The sequence below is a fragment of the Seriola dumerili genome, unplaced genomic scaffold (genome assembly GCF_002260705.1).
Source record: "Seriola dumerili isolate Sdu_G_001 unplaced genomic scaffold, Sdu_1.0 BDQW01000002.1, whole genome shotgun sequence".
In the NCBI taxonomy this organism is placed as follows: Eukaryota; Metazoa; Chordata; class Actinopteri; order Carangiformes; family Carangidae; genus Seriola; species Seriola dumerili.
This window is the reverse complement of record NW_019174257.1, coordinates 5,416,592-5,431,256: the sequence shown is the minus strand read 5'-3', so window position 1 is coordinate 5,431,256 and position 14,665 is coordinate 5,416,592. Positions and strand designations below refer to the sequence as shown.

The 14,665-nt window shown below is 40.5% G+C and overlaps 1 protein-coding gene across 1 annotated transcript in view; it reads left to right on the top strand.

Annotated features, from left to right (window-relative positions):
• Positions 1 to 5,557, top strand: part of LOC111234847 (receptor-type tyrosine-protein phosphatase S-like) — a 132,016-nt gene extending 126,459 nt beyond the window's left edge. The window contains exons 35-37 of the mRNA XM_022763078.1: positions 961 to 1,115; positions 4,105 to 4,240; positions 4,507 to 5,557. Of these exons, the coding sequence (XP_022618799.1) occupies positions 961 to 1,115; positions 4,105 to 4,240; positions 4,507 to 4,575 (360 nt within the window). The 3' untranslated portion in view covers positions 4,576 to 5,557. The remainder of the gene's footprint in view (positions 1 to 960; positions 1,116 to 4,104; positions 4,241 to 4,506) is intronic.
• Positions 5,558 to 14,665: the final 9,108 nt, after the last annotated feature.

Genomic DNA, 14,665 nt, shown 5'->3' with positions numbered 1-14,665 from the left:
GGACACAAGTGTTGCCTGCGCATTCTCAGACTTGACAATCAGCTCTCTCAAAATAAAGCAGATCGCCTCCTCCTTGTCCTCGTGTGTTGCCAACCAGATTGTGAAAATGCATTTAAATTTTTCTATTTATTTATTTTTTGTTTGCTTTGGAGGCAGGTTCAGTTATCTCACCACTTAAAACTCTCACCTCTAAAACAAGATTATAAGAATCAATATGAGATTAAATTGTTACTGACATTTTGTGTAGCAGGCATGTCTGTGTGTGTCAGGGTTTTTCTTTCCAATTTTCATCGTCCAATCCCACCTCCTGCCCCGTTAGTCCTCCGTTCTTGCTTCTTACCTCCCTCGCTCGGCTCATCCATCAGGTCGCTGTATCGATCGCATCGCAGGATTATCCTATTCAACATGGTGTCTGGGAGAAGACGCTTGTCATGGCAGATACACTATTGATTAGCTTTAACTAGGACCTACTCATGCGGCACAGACAGACACACACACACACACAAAAAACGGCAGGAGAAAATAGAGACAATTGGGGTTGGAGGTAGAGGAGTGATGTGAGAGAGAAAAGGACATACTGTCCCTCTGTGGTGACATGTGTGTGTCATTGTACATTTACTTCATCTGTGTATCTGTTGTATTGCCATTGTGCAGAAGAAGCACCGGCAGATACGGTTTCATTTTAAAAGACCAATTTGTCTTCATTTTTTATTGCCCCATAGACTTTGTATTTGTGCTGCTTGGTTTGCATTATGTTCTCAGAAGAAACTAATGGTGAAACCCACAAGCTCTAAGGCTAATGATGTCTTGCTCTGTGCGTAGAGGTTCCACAGTGAAGCCACTACCTGCCTTTGCTTTATTTCCTCTTCGCGTTCCTTAAAAGTGTCTACTCTCTCCTTGCTTCTTTATGTGATCTACAATCTCCTACAATCTTTCTCATCTTCCCTCTATATTTTGCAGGATGGCCAGTCCAGGACAGTAAGGCAGTTCCAGTTTACTGATTGGCCAGAGCAAGGCGTCCCCAAATCTGGGGAGGGATTCATTGATTTCATTGGCCAGGTGCATAAAACCAAGGAGCAGTTTGGACAGGATGGACCAATCTCTGTCCACTGCAGGTAAGGCATCTCAATGCCATGTTGGGCCATATTTTCTCTGCTGCATTATATTGAATATCCAAGATCCGAAAATTGCATATTATAATAAAGGTTTTCTTGAACAGAGGGGCGTGATATGCCGTAATACCAGGGATTGCAAGTTGTTTCGCCTCAAACTGCACCCATAAGACACACTTTCCTTTCTTGAAAATGATATAAGGCTTTAACTATCAAAAGACAAGATTAAATCACTTCTTAAGGTGGTTATTGTTTTGCAGCGCGGCACCTCCTGCGGTGCAGCTCCAACAGCATCATCAGATATGATCCCTCCTCTCCTTTTTGCCACCGCAGTACACTACCACTGCACCTCCACAGGCCCATCTCCTCCATAATTGATAAGACTGAGATGCGGCTTGGCATTTGCAAAGAGGAGGCACATGAACTGATACAGCCATTCTTTTGGGGTTTTATGATCGCTCTGTGATGCATTTTGATCACCTCGAGTGTAGCTTCCAAGGTAACCTTCATCATTAACTTGACATGCTAGACTCAAGTAGAATTTGATATTTGGTAGTGGTCACCACCAAGACCTCAGATTATTCTTATTCATTGACAGACCTTGAGCGAGATCAGTCTGAATGAGTTGTTACCTTTTGTAGCCAGACAATGGACATCATTCACGGCTCTGTTTTTATTTGCGCTGCAAGAAAAAGGGAAAGAAATAAAAGAAAAAGAAATGCCTTGAAATTCCATTAACGAAGACACTTGCCTGCATGTGGTCCATTGTACACGGTGTTTCATGGTTTGATTGGCATTCAGAAAAAGCTTTGCCTTTGAATGTGATAAACAAACAAAGGTATTAACACAATGAATCATTTCCTTGCTGTCTCCTGAACATGTTTTACTTCTGGAACGGAGCCGGTGTCACTTTTTTCTCCACATTTCTATCACACAGGCGCCATGACATCACCAAAACATAACATCACCTCCCCTGTATTAAAAAGCAATGATGTCACCAGCCATCAAATGGCCCTCTGGGAGTTGTAAGATGTGTCAGGGAAGCTCCAATAAGACTGAGTTATTCCTTCCTTCTATGAGGCCATTATTGGAGGGGGAGAGAGCTGTCTTAAAGCGAGAGGATCAGTTATTGCAGGAGGAATCGCAGGACTGGAGTAATGGACGAAAAGGCACACAGGCCCATTAAAGTGGACTGCAGGAGTCACTTGACCACGCTTTATTCAGCAGCCAAATGCACAATTAAGGCATCCTTGACACATCACAGTGAACTCTGTTTGATGTTTGGAGGATTAACACAGAACTGCTTCAGCTTACATCGTTAAAATGTAGTGCTGTTCATCATGTGCTCAACTTACCTGCAGTCCTTTTTAAATACTTTTTGTTCATTCATTTGGCTTTTTATCTTTTTTTTTTCACAAGTAGATGTCACTTTGTCTAAATGCAGATATCCCGCCACCTCCTTCTCCTCCTCCTCGTCCTCTCTCCATCCTACTTCAGGCTTTGTCATCTCCGAGTTTAGAGCTTATGCCTTCCTTTTCTCTTACTCTTTCGTCTTCTGTCACCAGCCTTTCCCGTCTGTCATCCATCTGTCTATTTCTTAATCCCCCCTCTCTCTCTCTCTCTCTCTCTCTCTCAATTCAATTCACTTGAGTTCTCCCTCTCTCCTCTTTTTCCATCTATTCATCCATTCATCCTCCCAGCCCTCGTTTCTTCCACTCCCACCCTCTTTTCTTCCTCCTCCTTCGTTTCTCTCCTCCTCAGCCACTATCTAATAGACCCACATGCTTTTTGTCATTAATTGCCTGATTACTTCCTGTGAATGGGGACACCAAATCCTCTCAGTCGGCAGCGGCCCGGCAAGCTTTCAGACTTGGAGAGTCGATCTTCCTGGAGAGGGAGAGAGAGCGAGAGAGAGAGAAAGAAAGACAGGGAGAGGAGCTCTGAGGGAGTTTAAGAGTCCATGTGACAAGCTGTGACTGACTCTCAGGAAGAGGCTTTGGGTGGGCTGAGAGATGCTGCGGCGTGGGGGTTGGTTAGTGGGTGGTCGCATGTGGGTGTGTATGTGTTTGCGGTGGTCGTACATACGGCATGATTAGGCTCAATAACTACCACGTTCGATATCGTTTGATTTATTGTCAGATGATATGTCATCTTTTGGCCTGTGTCTAGCTGTGTCCTCCAACACACACACACTTGTAGGGATACTCACACACAAACTCAAAGTGTGTGCTAGCAGCCATCGCTTTCACTCTTCATTCAGCGACACAGCATCAGAGGCTGGAAGGAGCCCAAATAAATCTGTTGTCATATCAATTATTGTTCCATTGGTGAAGTGGAAGTTATTTCACAGCAAAGCAGCTTAGAGAGGCAGCTCTCAAGTATTTCAGGATCTGAGTTAAGACTCAGACTGTATTTCTGGAGAGCGGCAGCAGGCTGAGTTTCTCGACACATGGGAGGAGGGGCTTAATGAGACAAAATGTTTGCTCGGTTGTTTGTGTTGCATGATTTGGAGAGCGTCTATGTGTCCTTGAGCGCTCATTTTGGGCTCGACGAGAACGCGGGCACACATTAGAGTGGATTCATGGAGTTCTCACATGCAGATTGCGTCCTTGCTATCCGCATCGACGCGCTGGACTGCCGCAGCATCGCTGGCTGTCTTAAGTTTTCAGGCAGTTGACTGTTTCAGGTATTCACAGCGAGCCAGTGCGCAAAGTTGTTATGACAGAGTCTGGTTGTAGATACAGCATGCATTTTAGAGGAAATTTAGGATAGAAATGATTTAAACATGAACGTTATTTTGCAGGTCTTGGTTAGACTGATGTAGATCATAAATAACAAAGTACATACATGGGAAGGGACTAGAGGACCTTAGGGAGTGCAAGACATAACAGAAAGACACATTTCCCTGGTACGAATAAAAATTCACCATTCAGCCACTGTGTGTAAGCGAGACATATCCTTACTAATTCATTTTATAATTGTGTGTTTCTAGTGCTGGCGTGGGCAGGACTGGAGTTTTCATCACCCTCAGCATCGTCCTGGAGAGAATGCGCTATGAAGGCGTGGTCGATATCTTCCAGACAGTGAAGATGCTCCGGACACAGAGGCCAGCCATGGTCCAGACTGAGGTCGGAGATCACAAACACACACAGAACTCAGTTCAATAAAACTCTATATTAAATCACCTCTGTGTAGTTTCCTCGATCTCGGTGTGTAAAGAATGTCGTAAAAACTACTTCTCAGATCTATAATTTCGTCTCGTCAGACAAGTACTGTAATTAGTTTTATTTTTAAATTGTTAATTTCTCATTATCATAGCAAAATCTTCAAACTCCTGCTGAGATTTTGATTTCTGATGTTTTTTTTGTGTTTGTGTTTCTTCTCTCTCGCACAGGATGAGTACCAATTCTGCTATCACGCAGCTCTGGAGTACTTAGGAAGCTTTGATCACTATGCAACGTAAAAAGCCATCTCTTCCCCCCAGAATCCTGTCGCCCCCCCCTCAACAGTCTCCTGAGCCATAGTAACTTTGAAATTTGAAACGACGACAGCAGACGACGATAACACCACCGCTAATTCAGACACACCAAACAGGATCCTAATGTAGATTTTTAGAAGTCAATGCCCAACAGTCACTTTAGATTTTAATTCCAATTCGACCAAGAGACCCTTCTCGAGGAAGCGAGGAAAAATTGCCCATCATCAAGAAAAGACGATCTTCATCAGGAGAGGAACCAGAAGCTGTGGCTCAAGCTTTGGGGCGGGAGTCGATCAAAGTGTCAGACTGCTTACCTTACCTCAAGTGTTTCAATGTGGAGGACATTGTAAACATTCGTGGACATTTCTCTTCTCAAAAATATCTTCGTGATACAACGGTAACAAGCAACAGATAATGAAGGAGAAGGCAACAGCAAAAATCAGTGAGAGGCAGATGGATGTAGCCAAGACGGGGTGACTTTCTTGTTTTTTTGATATGCCTGGGTGTCAAAGGGGTTCAAGTATTTCTATCAACACATTTTGTGAATGATATCCAGAGAAATGACCAAAATGAGGTTGCCTATGTGAACACAAATGGTTTTCCCCAAACTCTGGTCACCCAAACAAGATGGGACAAAAAAAAAAAAAAGACAACTACCACGAGAATGCTTGTTCCATCTGGCATCAAATAAATCTTGAGTTTTACACTGTTCCACTAATGATACGCGTAATGCGTGTGGAAAAACACTCAACTGTTAAAGTACACATCACATAATTGCCTGTTCTTAAGCACTAGGAGCTTAGAGAAGGCACTGTCTGTGGTTGTTGGGAAGAAATCAGCAAAACATATCTTGAGATCAGTTAGTTTTATGAATTGTGAACTTCTGCAAAATCAGTATCTTAAGCCACAAGCAACAATGATGTTGAAAAGTACCACAAAGTATTTACAGTATTAAGAAAAAAAAAAAAAAAAAGTGTCCCAGGAGGCTTGTGTCTCAGTCACCAGAGGATTCGGGGGAAAACCTCGTCTGTTGCAAGACACTGCGGCTGGGTCGTCTTGTGGATGGTCAAGGTGGGAGAAATGGCAACTGTGTCCCAAGATTTTTTACAATCACTCCTCTCTTTGGATCCATTGCATCATGGGGCTTCGGTGTTAACATCCACCATTTTGAACAAGAGATAAACCTGGTGGGTGAGAAGCTTTGGAACAAACGGAACAACCAGACAAGGATTGCCGCAAAAGTTGGGGCTTTCTTTGTGTACAGTGACCAACGCTCATCATCATTGTTTAGAACTTTTTTGTCTTATGAGGATTTTTTTTTTTTTTTTTTTCGTTTTCTTCTCTGTCAAAACCAAACATGCTGCTTATCGTGTGTATGCTGTACGTGTGACTCTTGAGGGAGAGGAAACTGACGAACAAAAGATGCCAGCTCTGCTAACCGCTCACACCCAGGCGGACATGACTAAAAAAGCGCATCCACATGACATCATCGTCCACCGGTCTTTTCCAGCCCTCCTTTTTTTGTTTTTTATTTCAAGCCTCCTCTATAATCATCTATTTCATTGTACAAGACACTCAAAAGTGGCAGAGGCCTGTTGCAGTTACAAAGCTTTATGTTCCTGTGATTGAAAAATTGGCCTTTAGTTCCACTGTATGTGTGTTTGGTAACAGGTGGATAAACAAAGTAGATGCTTTGGTTTTTGTCCTCCGTTTTATAGATGATGTCTCTGTGGGTGATACAGCCGGACCAGGCAGCCATGTTGGATCTCAATGCCATGATGTGATAATGAAATTCTTTGGTACTAAATACTTTTCTTGCACATCCCTAAGAAAAAAGAGAATGGAAACTTGAAATAAATACCCCAAAAACAACTGCAGGTTGACGCACTAATGTATATGTGTCTGATTAAGAAAAAAAAAATCGAGCTTTTGAAATCACCAGGTTTTCATTTTGAGATCAGCGCTTTGGTATAAACGAGTGTACGGATTCTGCAGACGTTTCCGGTGGGTGTGCACAATAACCAGAGCAATGGACAGAACTGTGTGTAATCTTTTCTTATTTCCAAAAAAGCCTTATTGTTATTGTAACATTATGAAAACATTAATGTTGTATTATGACAACTTATTTTACATTACATAGTTGACTTTTTATTTTCTTTTTGGTTTAGTTTTTTAACAGAGATGTTGTATCACATTTTTTAAAATTAGCAGGAAAAGAGAAATGCTTATTTGTTCATATTACGTTAAAAGACATTCTATTTTTTCACTGTAGAAATGTTAAGTATAACAACATGTCTGTATGTGTACGTGTGCATACATGCATGTCTATCTATATACATATATCTACTGTATATATATGTATATATACACATACATATACTGCACACTCACACATGCATATATATTTAAAAGCAGAATATAAAAATATATCCAAACACTTAGTATGAACTCAATTTTTCTCCTCATCTTTTTTTTTTTTATACCAGCCAGTTTCTTTTGTTTGTGAGTTTGTTTTTTTTTTGTATTCCTTGTAAAACCTTGTGTGTTTCTTTAGAAAGAGCAGAGGATATGTTAGCGCTATGCCTGAATCCTCTGCCTCCACTCACCAATGTTTAACTTCTACCCCCTGGGTAGATCCTGTGCCGATGAGGAGATGCCATTTTTAAATCTTTTTGAGATTCTTTATTATCATAAACTTGTAGGCATTAGTATTGTTTTTGATTTTTTCTTTGAGCAACTGTTGATCAACTGGTCTACATAATATCTAATCAATCAAAAATTTCATAATTGACCTTTTTGTTATCTATATCAGCCCAACTTGACGAACTGTACCTTGAATGATCATGTACAGACTATGACCCTCACAGTTTTTAAGGAAACATCCTAAGTTCTTTCTCTTTTTTACTTTATTATTTTCAGACATAATGTGGTCATTCATTTTGTTAGATATCCACTATGATCTAGAATATACCTGTAAATAAACAAATATATAGATTATATGTATTTGTATCATTTGACCCTCAAGATCTCATACTTTAAATGGGTAAAGAACTACAAAGATTGAGGTTCTGCTCATATCCAACTTCCTGGTGTTTGTAAAGCCTGTTTTCTCTCCTCCTTTCTCCAGCCCTGCTCCCTGGTCTTTAATTACCACTCGCTTTTTTTTTTCCTGCCTTTAATTTCCCCTGTTAGTAGTTAAACTGGGAACTATGCCAGCTTTGTTTTGCCACACCTATTGCCTCAGTGAGGGCATGGAATCAGCATCAGTGATCTGCTGAGAGGTTACTCCACTCTACCACCTTACCATTTGAATTAGTAATCAACCATAAATTCAAGGGTCTGTTATATTAATGTGGACAAGAACTTTTTTTCCTGCCCTGGCAATAGCATGAGTCTATTAGAGATAAGATGGACTTCTCTCTTTCACACCATGAAACTAAAGCAACCAGAGGGGTTTAAAACCTGATAGTGTTTAAATAATTAGAACACTAAAGCCCTGAATTCCTAACAAAAAAAGGCTACACAGGTGTAGATTCAAAATTTCTTGACTACTACTGAGAAACAATAGCACCCAAAGGTGTTCTTCATTCCTTAAAACTTTCCCACAAACTCCCAAAAGGTCCCCAGCTGTCCAACTGCCTAATATGCCAAGGTGTCAACCATGAATATATCATTGGCTGATGGACAAATGCAGCTACGCTAAAGGCCACAAATAGTTCAGTTGCAACACAACATGTTGATTCATTTTCTTCCTAGTGCATTTTTAAGCCTTGTATAGAACCATACTCTTGTGTTTTTGTTCGACCATGTTTCATTATGGGATGCAGAAAGAAATCAGGACTCACTGAAACAGCAGTGCGGTGCAACCAAGGGAAGACCAAGACAACCAAAAACTTGCTGCAAATTCACATTTTCAGCACATCATTTCTGAACAGTGGGAACCTTGAGATGTTTCATAATGAACTAAAATCCTGAACTGAGGACCTCTGGAACTCAAAAAGACTAGTAAAAGGGGCCCATGCCAAAACTGAAACCGTGGAAGTCTTTGGAAGCTTGTGCAATGTGTTACTCTTTTGACTTCATGTAAAGATGCTAGACTTTTGAAAACAGCCGCCAAATTTACCGGAATATGTTGCCGAATATTTGGGGGTGGGGGTGGGGGGGGGGGACTAACAAAAAAACAACACTAACAAAAAATGACATCAAAAAGAATAGAACATATACAGTACATACCGACAAAATGAAAAAGAACCCAAACTCAGCAAAATAGTTTTTCCTTTGTATGAGGGCCAAGTGCTATCACTTTCAAACTGTTACTTCTAACTGAAACAATAATTGGTTTAAAGCCACTGTGTATGTAGATATGTTGACTTTGTATTAAAGAAATGTTGTCTGAAAATCATTTTGCCTGTGATTTTGTGTGACGGTGTGATTTCTCAAGATATCTCTCCTCCTACATCCCTGTCTGTGTTTGATATGCATATAGCTGCTGAGAGTTCTTTAACTATACTTGAATTGCACCACTTCTCTGCCACAAGAGCTCGTAGGACAAGTGATGAAGCACACAAATGGTGCACTTCTTTTGTTGATAGATGTCTTGATTAGCTTCCGTCCTATATTTATCCACCAGCCTCTTCACAAACATATCCCAATGTATTCGTAAGCCCCTCTTCAAGCTTGATAAATGCCACCCACACAGGCCAATATTGGTGCAGAGGTAAACCTTCACCTGGTGGTATTTGCTCTGTCATCCATCCCAGAGTGTGGCTCTCCGGATATCTGATAACGTCAAAGCAAAATGTCTGCAAACGAAGGGGATGTGTTGTGCCAAACCTTACTGTGTTTGCCTTACCCTAGCCTTAGATTACAGCTTGTAAATTACTGTGTACTATATAGTATGTACAGGGTGGCAACACAATACTTACTGGGTACCTATACCAACACAAACATGTCAAGTATAGGGGGAGGTGGACTCTTTTCTGAAAAGCAAGCATAAGGAATTCCAGTAGACATAATGGCTGTAACTTTTTTCGTCACAGTTCACTACCATCAAGACAAAACATTGAAAATGTGTCAGAAAAATTCCATACTAGAGTGAAAGTCCAGGGTACTCATCCCCTTTTCACTGTACTTGCAGTGAAGTTAAAGGTCCCATATTTTAAAGTTTGAACATTTAAAGTGTTGATATCCATGAGAAGATAAATTTGTGGTTTTAAGTACCAAAAACTCTCTCAATGTAGTTTTACATCTCCTCTCTCCAGCTTCACTCTGGAGTTCTGGCAAAAACAGGTTGGTGAGCCAATCAGAAGAGAGGCTCAGAGACTCTCTTATGGTTTTCTGAGTGGTTGGATAAAAATATAGCAGATTTAAAGTAAACACTCAAAGAAACCAAATCCTGCACGGCTGGACAGTGGGTCTGGGTTGGCTGGACTTTGGGTGTGACTGAGGGCAGTGGTTGCTTTGTTGTGACATCACAAAAGTCCTGACAGCTCGTCTTAAGTCTCAGTTTCTGAATACAGCGTGTGCGCATCTCTCTGTGGACTGAGCGCTTTGATACTTTCACAATATTAATATAGAGCCTAGACCTGCTTTATAACCGAAAAAGACATGGAAATCTCTCTTTATATGGGACCTTTAAAGGGTATACAGGCTGGAGAACAGAGCAGTCATTGTTTTACCACCTTTAAAGGTAATTAAAAAGTAAGTATTGGGTATGCATGCATGTTGAAATTTAACAACATTACCTTACCTTCAATCATTAAAAATTAGACTGAAGAATCTTGTGGTGGTGTGGTTAACCATCCCAGTATTTCAAGCCCTCACAAGACTGGCTCCCTCAGGACTACACTGCTCATGACCATTTGATTCACACCACACATAGAACAGCTCCTCATCACCTGAAACGGCAATCTGTGACAACATTCTGCTAAGTCACAAGAAGATTGTCATTTATTAAAGGGTAATATACGCCGAATGACACCCCGTTTCAAGGATGATGTTACTAATTGTCTGCTCAGAGAGCTGTGTTTCAGTCCATTCTTTTCTAATAGTGGCGAGCCAACAGACCGAGTGTGAGGGTAGGCGAGGAAGTGAATTAGGGCGGTGATTATGCAGTGATTCAGACAGCAGCTCATTAGGACCCAGCTAAGCAAGCAATCAACGAATCGATGTGACAGTGGACCCAAAAGCCACAGAAATTTGTAATAAATGGCAAAGCGATAAATTGGATTATCCACAGCCCCGTGGCCAAGCTCTTTCTGTTTCAAATGACAAATCAATCCAATCATGCCACGAAAAAAAAAAAAAAGCCAGAAGAACCATAAGAACGGGCCTCATGGTGCACCGGTTGCGGAGGTCTGTGTGACCTGAGAATCTGTCTGAGATGGGCCTTGTTAAGGTTGTGGCTTTCCAGAGGTCATTTCTGTATGATATTCAGAGCTTTAAAATATTCATGACAGACCATTAGGTGTTTATGACCATCTTTTATAATAAGAGATTTACCGACATTTGAACCCCAGCCAGAATAGTAAAGGTGTCAGAGGGGTACCATACCACATGCCTACTGATTCACAGAGGAGAAAGCAGCTCTGCCTTGAGATCTTGATAATGTAAATGAGCAGCCGAGGAGCTATAATAAATAAATAAAATGTAGAGACAGCAGTATCTCTTCTTACCTCGGGGTATTTTCCAAGCACAAGTGATAGATCTACTCCATCTACCTGTCAAATCATTATCACCGAATGTCACTACCATGACTCAAGCACAGGGTGATGAAACGCCGGTATGACGTTGATGGACAAAGACGAGCGGATAGATGGATCAATAGAATGATAGACAGATAAAATATACACATTTAAACCACTTCACGACATAAGAGTACAGCTAGAAAAAAATATTTTACCAGTATCATTGCACTTTAAATCCATCCTTTCTAAACTGTTTAGACTGAATACTGCCTCTCCCCTGAAGAAAAAAAATGGCACCGTCAGTTCTCTCAAATGCCTTTGCTGCCATCTGCAGGATATCAATAGGTATTTCTTTATTCTGATATCCACACTGAAGAACAATATCCATTCAGATTCATTTACATGATGTATAAGATCCGCATTTGCTGTCTCTATGCTAATTAGACCATTAGAAATGCCTTGCCCTGCTTTTTAGCTGTGACATACACATTTAGTTTTAATACACCAACAAAAGGAACCTGCACACTTAGACATGTTATATTGATGAAATAAATACTAAATGCTGTGGCTTTAACCACAGCAAATTAAGCTTCACTCTACACCCTGATACTTATAAAACTTGAGTACTGAAGTTACCTTGTGTGGTGGAAATTTCCTGCATTTTTTATCCCTGCTGGGGACTGCCTGTTCGAGCATCTGCCAGCAGTAAACGGTGGCATTTTAAAATTGTGCTGCGACATGACTCCTGCGTTTATGCCCTTGTGCTGTTATTTCCTATAATCTGTCTTATGTTCCCTCCATCCTTTCTGTCTCTCTGTGTCCAAGCAGGGCTCTACCTCTGAATGATTGCTGCTATTAAAACAGGTCCCTGTTGCAGAGGGAAGAAGGGCTTCTCTCTCATTTTCCCCTCTCACTCCAGCGCTTTTCTCTCACTTTCACTTACCGATCCACCATTTCTCCCTCTCCTCTCTCTTCACTGTTAATGTCCCAGCCTTCTCTGTTTACATTTGACACTTAGCCAGGCTAGTGGCCTTGTTCTAGGGATGGCTCTGCTGAATAACCACTCTACACTAGTGTTAGTGGAGAGTTAAAACTGTTCTACAATATAGGATGGACTACCAAAAAATAATAAGAATAAAATCCACAGACATTCAAGGTCCTCACAGAATTAATCAGTCAAATTTTTTACTCATCAAAAATGTCAGTTCTAGAGGTGGAAATTAAAAACCAGTTAGCACCATTCACCATAACCATAAAAAGAAAGCCTTCTGACTGGTGTTGCTGGTTATCACGTCTACATTTCCCTCCCCCTTTCCCATATCTTAAAGTATTTGCTATGACCAAGGTATTTACCTAACCTCCACCAAGTACTTGAGTGTGTCTTCAGCCTATACCAACAGTATTGTCCTGATTGGCAAAATGCTCTTGTACTCACAAATGTCAGCAGCACAAAAGAGAAACGGAAGGAGAAGTGGGAGGAAATAATGGATTGATATTTCTAAATAAGGTTTTGAATTTTTTTTTTTTTTTGAAAAGTTGAAAAGACAGCTTTCTCTGGATTTACCAAAAGGGGATATTCTGCTGCTTGGGTAGACATTGTTGTATTTTGGTGTAATTTTCTCTGATTCATCCTTTCCAATGAATGATAATTTGTTTTTTAAAAAAAGTGTCAGTGTATTCATTATCTGGTGTATCATTCAGTTTGAATGAAGCTAAGGGAAAGTTAAAAAGCTTTTGTTGCCTATGACTCATGTTTGAGTGCAGTAGTATTGAAGTCCCTTGGCTTCTTTGTCTCACTTTTAAAGCGATGATTTTAAACCAGTCATCATCATGGAAGAGGTGATCGGATTTCTTGTAAAAATAATAGAGATTAATATTATTAATAGTTCTTTTCTCTGTGATGTTTGCTGCTCAAAGCATTTATAGTGATTTTTTTTATGCAGTGATGGAGGAGGATGCAATTTTGTGTTTTGTCTTTCTGTGTTTTTTTTTTTTCTATGCATGCCCACACAAGGACAAGGAATGTTTCCGGTAAGAATTAGTTAGATAATGACTTGGCTTGTATTTAGAAACACTTACCATTCATGGTCTATAAACTTCAAGAACTGTGAACTTTGTAAGTCTTCAAATTTATGTCCTATATTTCCAGTTTCTAAAAACTCTCATTTGGACTTTGGCCTCAAATTTCAGTTAAAACAGTCAGTTCATCAGAAAATAGGCTTAGTATCTAGCTTAGGGATAATGGTTCTGTAATGGGAAACAGAGCATAAGAGTGATGGCAGAGAATAAAACCTGACAGTGGTATCTGCTCTGTGATGCTCTTGAGTGAATTTCACAGTAATGATTAAGGATACATGAAACCATTTGCAGTTGAACCATTAAATCCTCCTGGTAAACATGTCCATTTGAACACAGTGAAATCACATTCCAGTAGGAGCTGGGAAACTGAGTTTAGGCTGTAGAATGATGAAAATGTGTTATGATTCTAGTTTTAGTGGAGCCATCTAACAGGGCTCTACATGTTCAACCTCTCACCTTAGTGGATCCGCACACTGACATTTGCATTGTCAGCCTGAACACGTAAGTATGAGCCACAAAAAAAGAGGGTATTCACTAACCACTGTATCCAGTGAAGTTCCCCACATGATAAAAAGGGCTCTCGGCCTCTGTTCTTTATGTCATCTTTATGGGTCTATGGGATTAAATCAGTCTGTGTGTGATGTTCTTTATCATCTCATCTTCAAGAAAGTGCAATATACGTTGGAGTAGTCATATGGAATCTGGTTGTATTCTTAAAGAAAAGCTTTATTGCAACTTGGCATAATTTTCATAGCTCAGGCCCTCAGTTCTTGCAGTTATGGTCACACTGTAATCACCAAAGCAATTTCTGAGATCTCAGAGCACAATACAAGGTTCAATAGGGTAACAAGCCAGACAATCATACAGACAAAGGTTTTGCTAGATTACAGTAGCTACCAATTTATTTGGAAGGAAAGCCAAAGGGGAGGCACAGTCTGTAAAGTCTGTTTAGAATGGACAATTTAGGTGCTAAGTTGATCATTTCCCTTTGAACTCCTTATTGATCACGTTGACTTTTTATTTTTCATGGGCTCTGAGTTGTCTGCCTCCCTGTTTAGTTATTTGTGTGAGCTGATATGTTTTAATTAGCATTAAGAAGGCCTCTTAAGGCACTGCAAGATGGGAAGAGCACAGCTTAGTCATGTTTCATTAAAGAAAGGAGCACAACCTCCTCTGTGACAATGGCCATGTGGACTTCTGTGAAACATTGACTGCTTAACTGTGGCCTTTATGTTACTGTTGGACTGTCAGAGCGTGGGATTATGTCAGGGACAAGGGAGCATAATGAACAGCTCTCCAGTGGGTCGACA